Here is a 15254-nt window from a genome sequence, read left to right on the forward strand (position 1 = left end):
AATCTTACCGTTTGATGGATTTGTAACATTTCCCAGACTACAACTCTGAATTGGAAATGTCTTTTTTAGTGACATGGAAACAGATGTTTGATGATTGTACTTCCTAAAAACATGTGTGGTTTCAAAGTTATCCCAATTATCTTGATAGCCTTTTAACTCAAATTTCCACTTGTCAAATAAAATGTTTGATTTCCTGTTAGCTGAGCCTAATGCGGACTTCTGAGTAATAAACTAGACAGTGTTTTCAAAAAAAGTGTTGCACACACTTCAGTTAATACAGACATTATAGCGGCTGAAGAGGGAAATCAAAGGACTGCATGAACCAGCTGGCTAGGCAAGATGATCAGGAGCATGTGTGAAATGAGGACACGTTCAAGGGATCAGGAAATAAAACAACATTAGATTTTAGGATTAAAAATAAAACAAAACAGTTGAATAAAGATTAATATATTGTTTTGACTAAATGTCTGCGTATTAAATATAAAAATCTCTGTTAACTTTGTCATTATGAGCATGCTGATGGTGGTGTCTTGCACCGTTGGGCCTCAATACAGTCTGAGAGAATTTTCACTCAGCTCTAACACCCAAGTTATGTATTTTTAAATTATACGTTCTCAATGTAATACTGAGCAAAAAATAAATTGAAATTGCCAATGCAGCCTGAGTTCATGAATAACAATGAATTCATTTCTTTACATTAGAGTAAGACTTTGAAATAGTGTGCAGTCTGATGCCGGCTGCTCGTCTCTGGTGTTTTCACTCTGTTGCACCACACCGTGTCGACGCAGCGTGACTGGGGCTCACAGTCAGTCTGTGAACTCCCAGATAGATTTATGAGGAGGAGGTCTGCTGCTCAGACAACAACTATCCACTGATGAGAGAGCGCACAAACACTGCATCAGCAAGTTTGTCTGTTATTACCACAGCCCCCTTCCTCAGACGCACACACAACACACACACACACCACACCACACAACCCCTCCCCTCAAAGCTTTTACACAGATTTCCTCCTTTCACCTTTGATAATCATGAAGCATGATTAAATTGAATGTGAGATTAAAGCACTTATAAAAAAAGCTAATTAACGGGAGGCAGGTGTGCTCTGCAGAAATTTTATACAACATTACGCTGATGATATATGAATTTATGGGGGCAAAAACCTTCTTTTAATTCAATGATTGGGAAGCTACAATGTAAGCCTCCCACACTCACTTTGAATATAATGAGCATGAAGGAGCGATACAAGGGAGTCCACCTACACACTGTGCTTCATAAAACGGTCATTAAACAAACAAAGGAGCAAACACAAACTTCTGGCGTCCAACATTTATAATGGTTGGTAATTACACAGTGCTGCTTACGCCATGCTGTTACTGCAACTCTCTACTTCCACGAAGGGAAGCTAAAGAAAAACACCTAAGCCAAATTGGATTTGAGAGAAGGAAAAATAAATTCTCCCCCTTTTTATCAGTGTCCTCTGCTGCAGATCTCAGAAAAGAACCAGAGTGTACTCGAGCTCAGCTGTGAGTTAGTCCGTATAAAAATACCACCGAGCCAGGGGTTTCTACTGCTCTCAAACTCTCTCAGTCTTTAATAGACAACCTAACAGAGTTCTCACCAACAAACCAGAAACAGTACATCACAGGTCTTTATACACAGCAAGTTCACTTCAGACGGAGACTCATTAAAGCCTTAACGACCACATGCTCCTGATACAAGCAGGACTGATGAGCTGTCAACTGTTCTCAATGAGATTTCCTGAAATCCCTTCAGCACAATAAAACACTATAATGCAGAGGAAAGTCAAGATATGAACACTGAATTCAGCTGTTTTACTAACTCAAGTCTCGCTGTAAATCTAAAAAGACTGAAACATGCCAGCGAAAGTACGCTAAGCTGAATTCATCGTTATCAGACACCAGGTAAGTTTCCCTTTCATTCCTTTCACTCGAGTCCACTTTTATGTCTTTGAAAATTCTAGGAACACACCATCTTCTTTGGTGTGCAGTATGTCACCCTCTCTCTCATTTCTTGGTCCTTGCTTGCTCAAGGACATGAGTCGCAGGGCTTAAAGGACTGCCAGGGGCAAAAAAGAAGAGGATCTGGAAGTGTGCCACTGCGTTTGGGAGCAGGACCACAGCAGTGGATCGTTTTTTTCCACCTTTGAAGACAATTACAGACTAAAACCTTCTGCTGAGAAGCGGACTGAGAATCTTTGCAGGGTTAATAAAATGTTAAGAGTTCAACACAGGAAAAAAAAAAAGAAATCCTATAGGACAAGCTGAATCCCGTGATGGGGATATAGAGGCATGAGGACAGACGCACAGCTGTGACATGAGACAGCATGGGCTGTGTGTGTAGCGCTTAAAGATGTAGACTGAAGGCTATCCTTGCTTGATCCCCTTTTGGATCTTGTTAAGCTCAAGGATAAGAAGGAAGGAGGGAAAATTGGATATTCCTCCCAGGAATCCCAGGGAGGTGTCTCATTGGAAAGCACCAAATAATACAGAGGAAAGGCTGTGGAAAAAATTAAAATAAAGCCTCAGGAAAAAACTTCTGGTTCCCTGATCTTCTTCAGCTTTATGACACTTGATCTAAATTGTGGACAGTTTTCAAGATCTAGTACCTATCTTCTCTGATAAGACTCCTTCTTTTGCAAAAAAAAGAGCCTCGTCACAATCACAGCAGAATAGCAGAAGATTTCCCTCCCTAATTATGCTTCATTATGCTGCACAGGCATTTTTCTAGCACCGATTTGATCCCCTCATTTCCTGGAGCGTGTTATCAATTTTCATCACTATTCACAGTGAGACGCTGTGTCCTGCAGCTTTATGACACACGATGCTCAATTAGTATCACACTGCGTATGGATACTGAGAAGGCCTTGGCATATGGCAAACATCATTACGGTGCACTTGAAGCCGGTGAGTCAGCAGTCATAATAGAGCCTCTGTCAAATCAGAGTCATCCTCTGAGCTCTGAGGAAGATGCATTGTCCAGGTGGACGTGCACAATAGATGCGTGAGATGCAGTTTGAGGGTGTTGTCTTTCAGGAAATGCATGACCTTTAATTCTGTGGGGAATCAGTGTACGTGTTTCTTTTATTTTAAACAGCCAGTACATGATTGGCTGTCTGCCTGAGGCAGAAAAAAAACTAAAGTAACAAAGAAACATGTTTTCTCTTCTAGCTGGACATAAAATGAGAATTTCCAGCCAAACTTTCACCTAAAAACTCAACAGTCATTAGTTTTATCAGTGTGGCGAATGGGTAAGCCTCTAAAGCCAGGTATTATGTGCAGAAGATGATGACAATAGTTGACAGGGAACATTTCCCAAAGAGTATTTTAGCTTAAATTTCTTTCCCTCATGACATAAGGGATTCATTAGCCAGGCCACAACTGCTCTTAGATCTGCACATTCTAGCTGCAGGGCAGCAAAAGTAAAGGCTGCTCCTCTATTGTGGCACGAAATGACTGAAACAATGCAATGTGCACGCAAAGTGAAATTAACATCATCATTCCTTTTGGAAAAAAACAGGCAGTTCTCAAACATGGAGTTCTCGCCATGCTGTGGTTTGTGCTTTGAGGGTCTCTTAGCGCTGCAGGTGTTTGTAACTTTTTTCCATCCCAAAAAAGTCATTCTCAGCCATGAGATGAATTTTGATGCAATAACCTGACAAGCCATGAGATAATAAAGCCACAAAACTTCTGTTACACAAGAGAATCCCTGTCACACTGAAATATTCATGAGATAAATGATATTTAAGGCAAGAGGTGCTCTGAGTTCGTTGCACAGGTGCAGAGTCAGTCACACTTGCAGCAGTAGCTTCTTTATATCGCAGAGAGTAACACACTACACACAGTGTTCAGATTACATGGAAAGTGACACTCCAGGGCTCATAGATTTAAATATGAAGGCGCAGACTCACACCTTCACACCAGTGACTCATTGGTGAATAATGTCCTGCATCCTCCTGTCTATCTGGCTGTGACCCTAACATCTGACAAAGCTTGCTAAAACTCTTCAGTTTCCATTGCAACACTTTATCTGGTAACACTGTAAAGCGCAGCAGCTCAATCTGGGTGAGGAGAACACTGATGTTAGGAGACGAAAGACAATTCAACTAAAATTGTGCTTACCTCCAAAAAGTAGCAGCACCGGCTGAAGCGCTATGATGTGCAACATGTTTCTTGAAGCAGCCGGGAGAGCGAGAATCCCCCTCCAAAAAGATCTCAGAAGACAGAACGGATTAATTCAAAGATACAATCCGTCTTGCAGCACCAAAAAAAAAAAGTGAACGAACATTTTTCCTTCGAAGTGTCATGCCTCATCCAGGGTTTTCAAATGCTACAAAAAAAAATCCAAGTGCGCGTGGAAAACAGTTTTCAAAGCCTTTCCACTCGTGTGTCAATACTTGTTTTTGGATAGAAATTTCAAGAGCTGAAGAGAGGAAACTTAAGAGCTGCTTTGCGTCACTATTTGAGACATTTTGGGAGAGAAACGTTCAGACACCTGCGACCATAATGTCGATGTCCAAAGTGAAACGTATGTTGTCATACATGTCGACCACAGTTCTAGGAAAGCTCAGGAACTATTTGCAGCAAAAAGGAGAGCAGAAATGTTTTTTTTTTCAGTCTCTGGTCCTCAGTTGGTCTGTTTTCCTGCTCTGTGTCCTCCGCACCCCCTCCTAAAGTTGGCCGCTCTGCACTGAGGAGAGTCCCACACTTGTGGACGAAGAGAAACAGTTCCAGCCCAGCATCGTGCATGGAAAAAAATAAAAGTAAACAAGTTTAAACTGTAACGTAGGTCAGCACAAATCCAAATTCAGGAAACCTGAACGTCTCGCGAAGTCCTGAGCGCAACTCCAGCTGCACGCAGCATCCACAGCAGCGCGCGCTGCACCGCTCTCCTCACAGCTGCCACTTACAATTACACTTCGGCCACCAAGTGGCTTAAATATTCCGCGAAAGTCGGGTTTCAAGCGTCCATCTTTCGATGTTTAAGTAGACAGGCAGTAGGCTTCAATTCCAGCGGAGCTTACGCGCTGTCAGCCGTCCAATGCGCGTCGAGAGGAGCAGAGGAGAGAAGCCTACAGCAGTGACAATAACTGGCTGTGGCGCACGTCGAGAGGCGTGTGACGCCTAAACAACACACCAGCCCATATGGGTGACAGCGAAAATAGAAGACACTGAATCAGACACTTCTACGCCGATTAGAAAGACGGGAACTTAAAATTATCACCCCGTTAGAACCGTTCATTCACAGGTAGGGCTCTAGGGATGCGTATTATTCAGGTTCATTCATTTACCTCGACTCTTAATGTCTGCTTAATGTTCCTTCTGACAGTCATCGTCTGTGGGCTAAAGGAACGACTTTTAAAGTTGTTCCTGGACGTGTTCAGTTGATTGCTTGATTGCGCCACTTGGTAGGCACTACTGACCCCGTGTGGTCGGGGAGCGGAACTGAACAACAGTTCAGGCGTGGGAGTGGAGGAAAGACAATCTAAACTGTGGAAAACAGAAAGATGATTTTTAAAATAAAGTGAGTGTGGGAAAAAAGAGACAGAGAAAACACGAAGGTTTTGTGGGAAATGACTCTGACATGTCGTCCAGGGGGAAATGCTGTTTGTCAGGCAGGTCACAGTGGGATATGTTTCTGGTGTCTGCATTTTCAAACCTTTCCTATTCTGACCAGGGGGGCTGAAGATGATTTGAGACCACATAATAACACCAAACTGCGCTCCATTTCTGTATTTCATCTGGATTTTTTTATGCCTTAAACTTTTCTATTTGTTTTATTACTTCACTGATGATGAAAATGAACCCTTTGAGGAGTGCAAATAAAAAGTCAGTTTTACCTAGACATGTGGGCCAGTTTTTTGTTTTTTTTTTTTTTTTTTTTCAGCTGAAAACTAGAAAACAAATTATATACATGAGTGAATAGCATCCAACAAACGTGTTACAGGTGGTATTACAAGTAGTATTCAGCATCATTTGGCTGCCTTAGTTTACTCTGTCAGTCCTTTTGTATTTGTATATTTTTACAATTTGTATATTTTATGTTAAGTCTATGTTTATATTTTTTTTTTACTTGCTCTCAAGTTCACTCCTTTAAACTATTCTTGTACAATGTTTTTTATATGTATTTATTGGGTTAAAAACAGGACAAGAGGATCTTGAACAAGATACATGGTCAACGATCGTGTCATAAACCACCAAATCAAAACTGAATTTGTTTGTGAATACTTTACTTGTAAATACTTTTTTTATCAATAAAAAAGAGAAGGAACTCTCTACTTTTTTGTAGAAACTCTTCACAACACTAGCAGCAGTAAAACATGCGTTCAACAGGCAAAAGCAAGAGCAGGAGCAGGAGCAGACTCATGGTGGAGAGTGATGTGCCTGATGGATGGTAAGACTGGGGTAGAAAGAGAAGCAAAGAGACAGATGTTTGCATCATATCTGTTCATTTGAAATCCGGTTTTAGGATTGTGATGTGAATAATATAATTGTTGGGACTAACGAGTTGATCAATATTAAAGCCATCTGAGCTCAGAAATTGCAGTGATACATGGTTTACTACTGTAATCTGGTAATTGATTCAACTGTGAGCCACGCGGCAGATTTGTTCCCCGTGCAGACCAGATGGTGTTGTGAGGGAGAGATAAAAAAGGATTCATGAACACTAAATACAGACAAATCAGATGAGATAGCCACCAGTCAAACTGTTTTAATTATGAGGTTTTTGTTCATTGTTATGCATATCTGCTTCACTGTGATCAGCATCAGTTGCTGTTTGTGTTGTTTTTGGACTGAAGGAAGATAGTCGTGCTGTTTTAGAAATTGTTAATTAAATTAATACTCCATGTGATTTTTTAAGTCGGGAAGGCTTTCTTTATCTAAAATGTATCAAACAGTATTGACTTAATCTGATCTAACTATTTGAGTATCAAGTTGGAGCTATATGTGTGTCTGAGTCTGTGTCTGTGTGTGTGGGATATGCCAAAACTATACACAAACATGTGAAAGCATCCTCAGGCTAAAAGCTTGTCACATCAAAGCATTATAATTTAGCTGTATGTATGATTATTTTTGGAGACAGCAGGCCAACATCAACACAAAAAATGTGGTCTCAACCAATACTTTGATCCTGTTTGGGGTGTGAGCAGCACTTATGTCTGAAAGGCAAAGCAAGAAAGGAAATCATCCAGAGCCCTTCTTCCATTCACGCAAATAAAGTCGCAGAGTTGTTGTGGAGATGTTTGCAAAATAAAATCTCTGGGACCACTAAATCACGGTTTCAGCCACTACATTTATCACAATTTTACAGTTTCCTGGCTGCTTTCAGAACTCAATTTTTCACTTTATTGTACCTTTGCATTAGCTTCTTCCCAAATATGTGCAATTTGATCATGGAAACAAATTCAGTCTTGTACAGCTGCAAAAAGCATTAGAGATAGAGGAAGGAAAATGTTGGGGTAGAGCAGTCACTTCCCGAGCTGTAATTGTGGGCTGAAACATCACTCACACAAAGGCTGGTAGATGGCCAAAAGTAGCCCGACTGCAGCCCGACAGGCAGTCAAATCCCTTGAAGCCCACGCTACACTGAGGTCCATTCAACTGCTGGAAATCAGAGTGAGCACCAGCAGAGCCAGAGTGGCTTAGGTTACATCTCCTGTCGCTGCAAGTCATTACAGAAAGTAGACAGATTCCTCTCAGCCCTGCATATGGTAAGTCCATTTCCCAGGTTGAATTACACTGACTCAGACTGCTGTATAAACTCACAAACCATCAATCCACCTCCAGAAAGACGAAGCGACACACCAGATTTGGAAGTATGGGGAGTTTTTAAAACAGGTAGAGCATTTGTCTGAATTATTTAAAGAGATGACTGGGAGGCACAAATGCAAGTGATTGTGTCTTGTCAGAAGTGATGTCTGAACTCTCTGAGGACCGGTCCCGGGACTTTGATGTCTGAAGAAAGGTCTAGAGTCTTTGATGTCTTGGAAAAGATCTGGAGGCTTTCACTCCTTGCAAATACACAGAAGACTGAAATGTCAGAAACATGACGGCACAACAAACTGCAATTTCAGACACCTATACCCATGTTTTACTGCAGCTTTAGACACGGATTCTCTGTCAAGAATACTAAAAGACATTTCTGGTTTTATGTTAGCATATTATTGTTGGATATTCAGATGCTAAGAATATCAAATGTGTGAGTGGAAACACACTAGAGGCTGTGTTTTTGAAGTTTCCATCTGTCACCCTCTAACCTTCAGAAGCTCCCTGGGGTATATATGATCCTATCCTCTATATTATACATAATGAATCGTCCCTTGTGTATTCTTTTTTGGTGGTATCCTTCATCCATGACCTTAACCAGCCTCGGTGGCTTGTCCTCCAGTCAGATGGCAGACAGGGGCCCCAAATTCATCACCACCTTTCATTCTCCTCCCCTGGCCAATCTGATCTATGATAGCATTAATAAAACCCTGCTGCCGAACGCCCCGTCGCCCTCTGTGCCCTGCCCACTCCCAGCCTGCACAGATTACCACCAGCCATCCACAGCCCATTAAAACGGTATTTACTTATCAGCCTCTCTGGGGCCGTCACTCTGTTTTTAAGACTGATGCCCAGAGGGGAGGCAGAGAGTGACCTTCCCAAACCCTCAGTGCACTTAGTCACTTATCCCAAAGGATTCGTCCTTATTTTGTTGCTTAAACTCTACTAAAAGCCGTCAGTCGCTCTCAAACAAGACGTCAACGCTTTGATAACTCTAGAAAAACAGTCAGGCCAAGAGAGTGTTGTTTGTTGGGCACTAAAATCAAAACTCATGTTAACCAAATCATTATAAGTCTCTAGAGACATTTATTTCCTTATGAGAGAAAAGTTCCTACAATCAGACAATGAATGTGGAGCTAACTTAAGTCACTTAGCTTAGCTTAATTTTGTTTATCCTAGCTTAGTTTAGCTCAACTTAGTAAAACACCTGAAAAAGGGCAATATATTTACCCACAACCACGCAGAGTCTTACAGTCTTAGTTTATTTAAGCAATACAATACTTTTTAATAACAAATTACAGTTTTAGCAATACATTTTAAGAATTAGCATCAAGAAATACTGTTTATCGAGTGAAAAGATATCTAAATGATTCAATAAAAGAGATGAGAACATTGTTTTCATTCAATTCTAAAATATTTTTATGGGAAACGAGATCATAGTATTGCTTAAATTAGCAGTAGAACAGAAACAAAACAAAACAAAAAAGGGGGTTACGCAATAGAAATGGCTTGTAGTAACCTGTTAGCTTACTGAATGACAGATTATATCACAGTGGTGTGCACCGAGGGGTTGTGGGTGGGTCGCCCCCTCCCTCGTGGCCCACTTGTTGAAAACCAAATGCTATAGTGCCAACTTGGTAGCCCAAACATGTGCCTTTCTCATTGGTATAACAGCTAAAACCCTTTTGGGTGGCAAAAATGCACACTCAAGTGCCCTCTTTGGTGGAAATAAACATGTTGAAGAGCACTTTTTTAGGGGCAAAAATGCACTCGGTGACTTCATGTGAAACTTGCCTTCTTCAGTGGTGAGTTTATGCTGTATGTGAATTTTTTTATGGCCCTGCCCTACAAAAAGTTTCTGCATGTCACTGTTAGGAAATATCTTACAGAAAAAAAACTAGTATCATCATTGTTCATCAGATGGGGCTGGGTCAAATGACACAGTTTACTCATACATATCGTTCTTGGTCGAAATATGGCTATGAGTATATGGGGCTCCGATTGTAAAGATCTACACACTTCAAATAACAACAAAATTGAAATAAATGTTCAGGTAAATGTCCTGATTCTGAATATTTAGCTATGTTTCTAAACATTTCATTTTCATTTTTAATATTTATGTAAGATTTCTAGATATTTGCTAAAATTTCCAAATATTTAGTCAAACTTTCCAAATCTTAAGCAAAGATTTCTAAATATTTAGTCAAAATGTTTTAATCTTTTGCAAAGATTTGTAAATATTGAGCAATGATTTGTAGATATTTGCCAAAATTTCTAAATATGAATTCAAGATAGCTAAATCTTGAGTTATGATTTCTGTATATTTAGCTAATCTGCAAATTCACACTCTCGTTCGTCGGAAGCACCAAAATAAAAGTTTAAGGAAATGATCCAGCAAATAAACTTTACAATCGGGGCCCCGTATGAATAGCTCAAAAAAGTTATGACAATTTTTTAGAAAAGCAATGGTACCAGAACTATGGAAAAAAGAGGACTCAAACACAACGCAGCCCAATAACATCTTCATATCCCTACAGTTTACAGATGTGAGAAACATTTTTTATAATGTGTTTTTATGTTTTAAAGCTTTCCCACAACTCATTTGGGCTGAACAGGGAGACTGAGATTTTACTATACTGCTGCCAGGGAGGCAAGTTTTTGTGGCAACCTCACTTTGAGCCAAAAGGGATGACCTCCACGTTTTTTTTACAGCCCATGTTCATGACACTTGGGGAATAGCTTGCCTGGCTTGGTGCAGTTGTTAAGAAAGTTCGCCTCTTAATAAATGAGTTCTTTGAGTTTTTCTCTCTTCATAAAACTAGTCAGAGTTTTGTTATCAAAGGTTTGAGTAGCGCTCAGAGTATTTTTAGAGTGAAAGAGAGGCTCAGACATTCTGAATTTTATAATGGCTGTTTTAGCTCAATTTATTGGTTTGGACCTCCAACCTTTTCAAGTCTCCATCAGTTTCTTAGCAACCCAAAAGTGTATTTCTTGTAATAGAGTGGATGATTACTTCTGTATAGAAGGGATTGCTCTGAGTGACAGATACAGAGATAATACACCCCCTACATTCTCTTCTCTGTGTTTTAGCACAGTGTTTTCAATTCTAAAAGCCAACATAAAAATCTCTGTCAAAAATATCATTTAAATTAATAATGATGATCAGTTGGTGTAAGCAAAGGATAATGCCCGCTAACACATCTGCTGCATTAACTACAGTTCAAACCTGTGTTGTATTTTTGCTGTTGCTGAAAGTTAGCTTATTCAGGGTAGTAGTTGGGTGGCTAATTAATCATCTCTGAAAACCAAAGGTTCTGCTCTGCCTGGGATGGTGTTTGGTAACAAAGCGTTTGTACAAACTGGAACCCTGACAAGGTGAGCAGGCCAAGAGTGATGTGGGGTTATAAAGAGCAAACCAGTTCACACAAAACATGAAATTAGAAATGGTTTTAGATTTAAATACAAAAAAAGTTCTCTTCATTTCCTTACTTAATGACACCCCTTATTGCTTCAGTTTATTCTCAGCCTCCTCAAGGTAGTGAGTCAGAATTACACTGAACAATTCAATTCCTGGTCAGTTTTATCGTTAGCCTGGTAATTTTTAATATTTCATTTGAAACTCCACTGAAGGTAAAATTAGACAAAGTGAACAAGACCTACTGGAATATCTATGTAAATGTTTTCATTTTCATTTAGCTATCCTTTTTCCTGTAGCTTTTGCAGTCAACTCACCTTTTTCTATTAACATAAATGAGGCAAAAGTCACAATTTCTAACACTCAGTACGCTCGTGCACACAGCAGTCCGACTAAGGTCGTAGCTCGATTGTAAACTCACGGGGATCTAGTCCTGTCTGCATATACATGCAGAGGAGAAATGGACTTCTGGCCAAGAATGTCACACTGTTTGGTAGCAATGTGTCTTTTTTTGATAAGCAAAGCTGCAGGCATGTAGAGCTAGTTTCGGTTTACCTGAAGAGGAAACATTTCAACCACGATGGCCGAGGCGGACGCAGCTATAGTTCTTTATGTTTTTATGCATGTATGTGCCATGTTGATTTTTTGTGTTAGAGCCATGAGGCATGTGTCTGCCAAGCAGTTAATTTGGTTCATTTAAGTATGGCACAAAAATTGTGGCATTTCTATCAACCAATCCAGCTACAGGTCCCTAAATGACCAATCCATACTGTCCCATTTTTCTGTACCCTTCTGTTGGGGTGCCAGACAAACCTATCTGACCCAAGAAGGTGGAGCTACAACACTGTTTAGTCTTTGTTTACTTTGCGTTTTTCTTCTTTGTTGGATTCATTAGCAGGATTCACTGTGTCACCCTACTATGGCATCATGCTATTACCTAGCTGATGTGGCTATCAGCATTCGTCTTACACGCTGCCTACCAAGAGGGGGTACGGTTGACTGTGGAAACGCAAACAGGATTGGAATTTACCGATCCAACACTCACCACATTGAATTGATCCAACCCAGACTGCTGGGTGGAAACAGGGCTACAGACTGTATAAGCGCAGTGACCCTATTCATCACGGTCGTCTACCTCCTCTTCTGGCAGAGCGCCAAGGCGGGACCTGCTGAGTCCTGAATCCAACCATAGCCCGATAGCAATCACATTATCTAGACGTGTCAATTGAGCTATGCTCAGTCTGATCTCATAGCCAGATTTCTGAAGCTCCATGTAAATGTACTGATATTCCCTTACTGCTTGAGGCGTTGCCTAACTTTGCAGAGATCAGCAATTTGAAGTTGCACCATCTGTGCTGCTGTTGCCTGGGTTGCAGGAGAGGGTGTTGCTCTGTGTGTCCTTATCAGAAAGGGCTGAAGTAGCTCCTCGGCTGCTCTCTCATCTGTGCCCTCTAGCTGTCATTACTTCCAGCCTCAGATGAACCCTAACGTTTTACCACAGTGTCAACAGGCAGAGGAGAGATGGGCCAGACTTCTCTCTGGAGATGGATTTGAAATGAGGTGTGGGATCAGTTTGTTGTGAATTAATCACCACTGTTACACAGTTTTGACCAATCAGGTTTAAGTATTTAACAGGAACAGGTAGAACGGATCTTAATAGATTCAATTCTCACATATTACTTAGCTATAAAGGAATGTAACAAACTTATCAGGCATTTTAACACAACCAGTCCTTGATTGAATTACTCTTCTTACTTCAGAGTTTGTTATCTGGAGCAAAGAGTTTCCCACCATTGTGGCTGGGTTCGCTTCACATGTGCCATTAAATCTGACTGACAGCTGAGCAATCATGATAGAATAAATGGGACAAGGTGAACTCTCCTCATTCTTCCTTACACAGACAGTTATTTCTTATCAGCTCCAGTGTGTCATGGTCTACTTTGGGTGTGCTTAACTTCCCCTGACCTTTTAAAAGGCTGATTATTTCCGTCCACAATCTTCACTTGGCAATACGCTGCCAGCACAAAGGGATATTAGGCCCAGACCTGCTGGTCTGATAATTTAAACTCACTCTGTATAACTGAGGGAAACCAAACCACAATGCCCTGCCACTCTATTATCATTTCCCTGCCTTTAGCTTCAGCACTGGTATTAAATCACCTCTCACCTTAAACAGAGCAGCTTTTTAGGGCTCGAAAAGTTCAGAGAATGTGTGTGTGTGTGTGTGTGTGTGTGTGTGTGTGTGTGTGTGTGTGTGTGTGTGTGTGTGTGTGTGTGTGTGTGTGTGTGTGTGTGTGTGTGTGTGTGTGTGTGTGTGTGTGTATTTTATTACATCTTAAAAAGTACTTAATATCCATGGTAATTAACTTTCCTTTATGTTACACCCTCCCAGGACACTCTATACTCTTTGCATAGTCAAGGGTATTTTGTAGCTGCCTAAATTTCCTCGTCATTGGGAGACTCCCGTGCCTCCAGCTCCCCTGACACCACTATTTGATAAAAATAGAGGGAATCCAGAGGGAGCCAACAGGTCTAAATGTTTAATAGATTTTTTATTTTATGTGTGATAATCTGGTAATCAGAGGTTCTGGGAGGTTACATCTATCAGCCAGGGAACAAATGAAAGTCTTATTGTGTCCCGCTTCCTTTCACCCTGGGAGGAAATGTGAACCAGATAAATGATGGCCTTGTTTCAGCAGAGGCTCAATCTATTGCCAACGATTTGTGGCCAACAAAGTAATTTCGATACCGTTCTTTGTATTGATAGATGGGAGCTAAATTTAATAAAGAGCCAATTTACTGAGGGGGTATAGGAATGGTACTGCGGTTATCTTCCCTCTTTTTTCCCCTCTTTGCCTCCATCCTACAATCCCGCTCAAAATTAGATGGAAGAAAAGGACAAACAGCAGAGAGGGTGATGTTTTTGACAAAGCTTTGTTCTTAACTACCATCATTACTCTTCGATGCCTGTAACCCTGGTGAGCTGTTCTTTGACGTACGATATGGAGCGAGGTCAAATAACTGTACCAATGTGAAATGTTTGTGACCTGTTTTGTGCCAGTGGGGGTGAGTTCTGAGATTAACTGAGGACTATAAACAAAAACAGTGCGTCAGCGCTGCAGTGCAACGTGCATTTTCTTGATTTCCTGTGGGAGAATGCAGAAATAACAGTGGCTTAGGGGATTTCAGCAAAAGCAGTTTGAAACGTCCTTTTTATGATGACTACAGGCACTGGAATTGCAACACTTTGTAAACGACATTGACTCTTGCTGTGCCGTAATGATGCTCCCAAACTTCCTGAAGAACCTGCATCAGTGTTGCATAACTTCACTTTCTTTTTATGGCCAATAGCTGGATGCATCTTTCCACCTGCTGCTACTGTTATCTGATTGCATGCTCTTGAGACCTCACCATGGCAGAGGTACAAATTAACTCCAGAGTAAGAAAAGGAGATTGCCTGCTTCATCAGGGAACCCTGAAAGGTGTGTGCACAAAGACTGAGGGAACTAATCACTAACGAGTTTGTAAAAAGAGAATTAAAGTGGATTATTCATGAGCGCATGGCTCCAGAATCCAGAGGAAATTAAGTGTAGTTGGAAAACAGCAGAAGACACTTAAACTGCAATGAAGAGATCTGAGTGTTCTGCTTTCTGTTCAGAGGAAATTGCGCTATTAATCAGGTTTCTTGGATTGAAAAGGATAAATATTTGTTATGAAAGAGATGGAATCAAATTGAATCATATGCTGACTATGTTTTTCCTCTTCAGGGAGATCTCAGTGTGATTCACTCAGTGTTTGTTTTCATTCCTGAACATACTGTCTACATTTACATGCTGGGTTTTGTTTGCTATCATGCATGTGTTGAACTGTGCAGTCACACATGTGCTGTATCATAAAAAATATGAACAAATGATTCTCAGCTCTGGGAATTTTTGTGTTGGCCTGTGCTACACTGCTGCCACCTACTGACATATTTTGAGTTAGCCACTCAAAATAATTTAATAACTACTGTACTTAATCTCTTTGAGTCAAAAGCATTAACAATTTTTAAGTGT

General features: G+C 40.7%; 1 protein-coding gene across 1 annotated transcript in view; it reads right to left on the bottom strand.

Annotated features, from left to right (window-relative positions):
• LOC141790930 (transmembrane protein 132C) overlaps positions 1–5294 on the bottom strand; it is a 242964-nt gene extending 237670 nt beyond the window's left edge. Inside the window, exon 1 of the mRNA XM_074671095.1 lies at positions 4140–5294. Coding sequence (XP_074527196.1) covers positions 4140–4185 — 46 coding nt within the window. The 5' untranslated portion in view covers positions 4186–5294. The remainder of the gene's footprint in view (positions 1–4139) is intronic.
• Between the last annotated feature and the right edge of the window lie 9960 nt (positions 5295–15254).

This window comes from Halichoeres trimaculatus, unplaced genomic scaffold (assembly GCF_033239565.1).
Source record: "Halichoeres trimaculatus isolate MK-OKI-2021-1 unplaced genomic scaffold, fHalTri1.1 fHalTri1_scaffold_5, whole genome shotgun sequence".
Classification (NCBI taxonomy): Eukaryota; Metazoa; Chordata; class Actinopteri; order Labriformes; family Labridae; genus Halichoeres; species Halichoeres trimaculatus.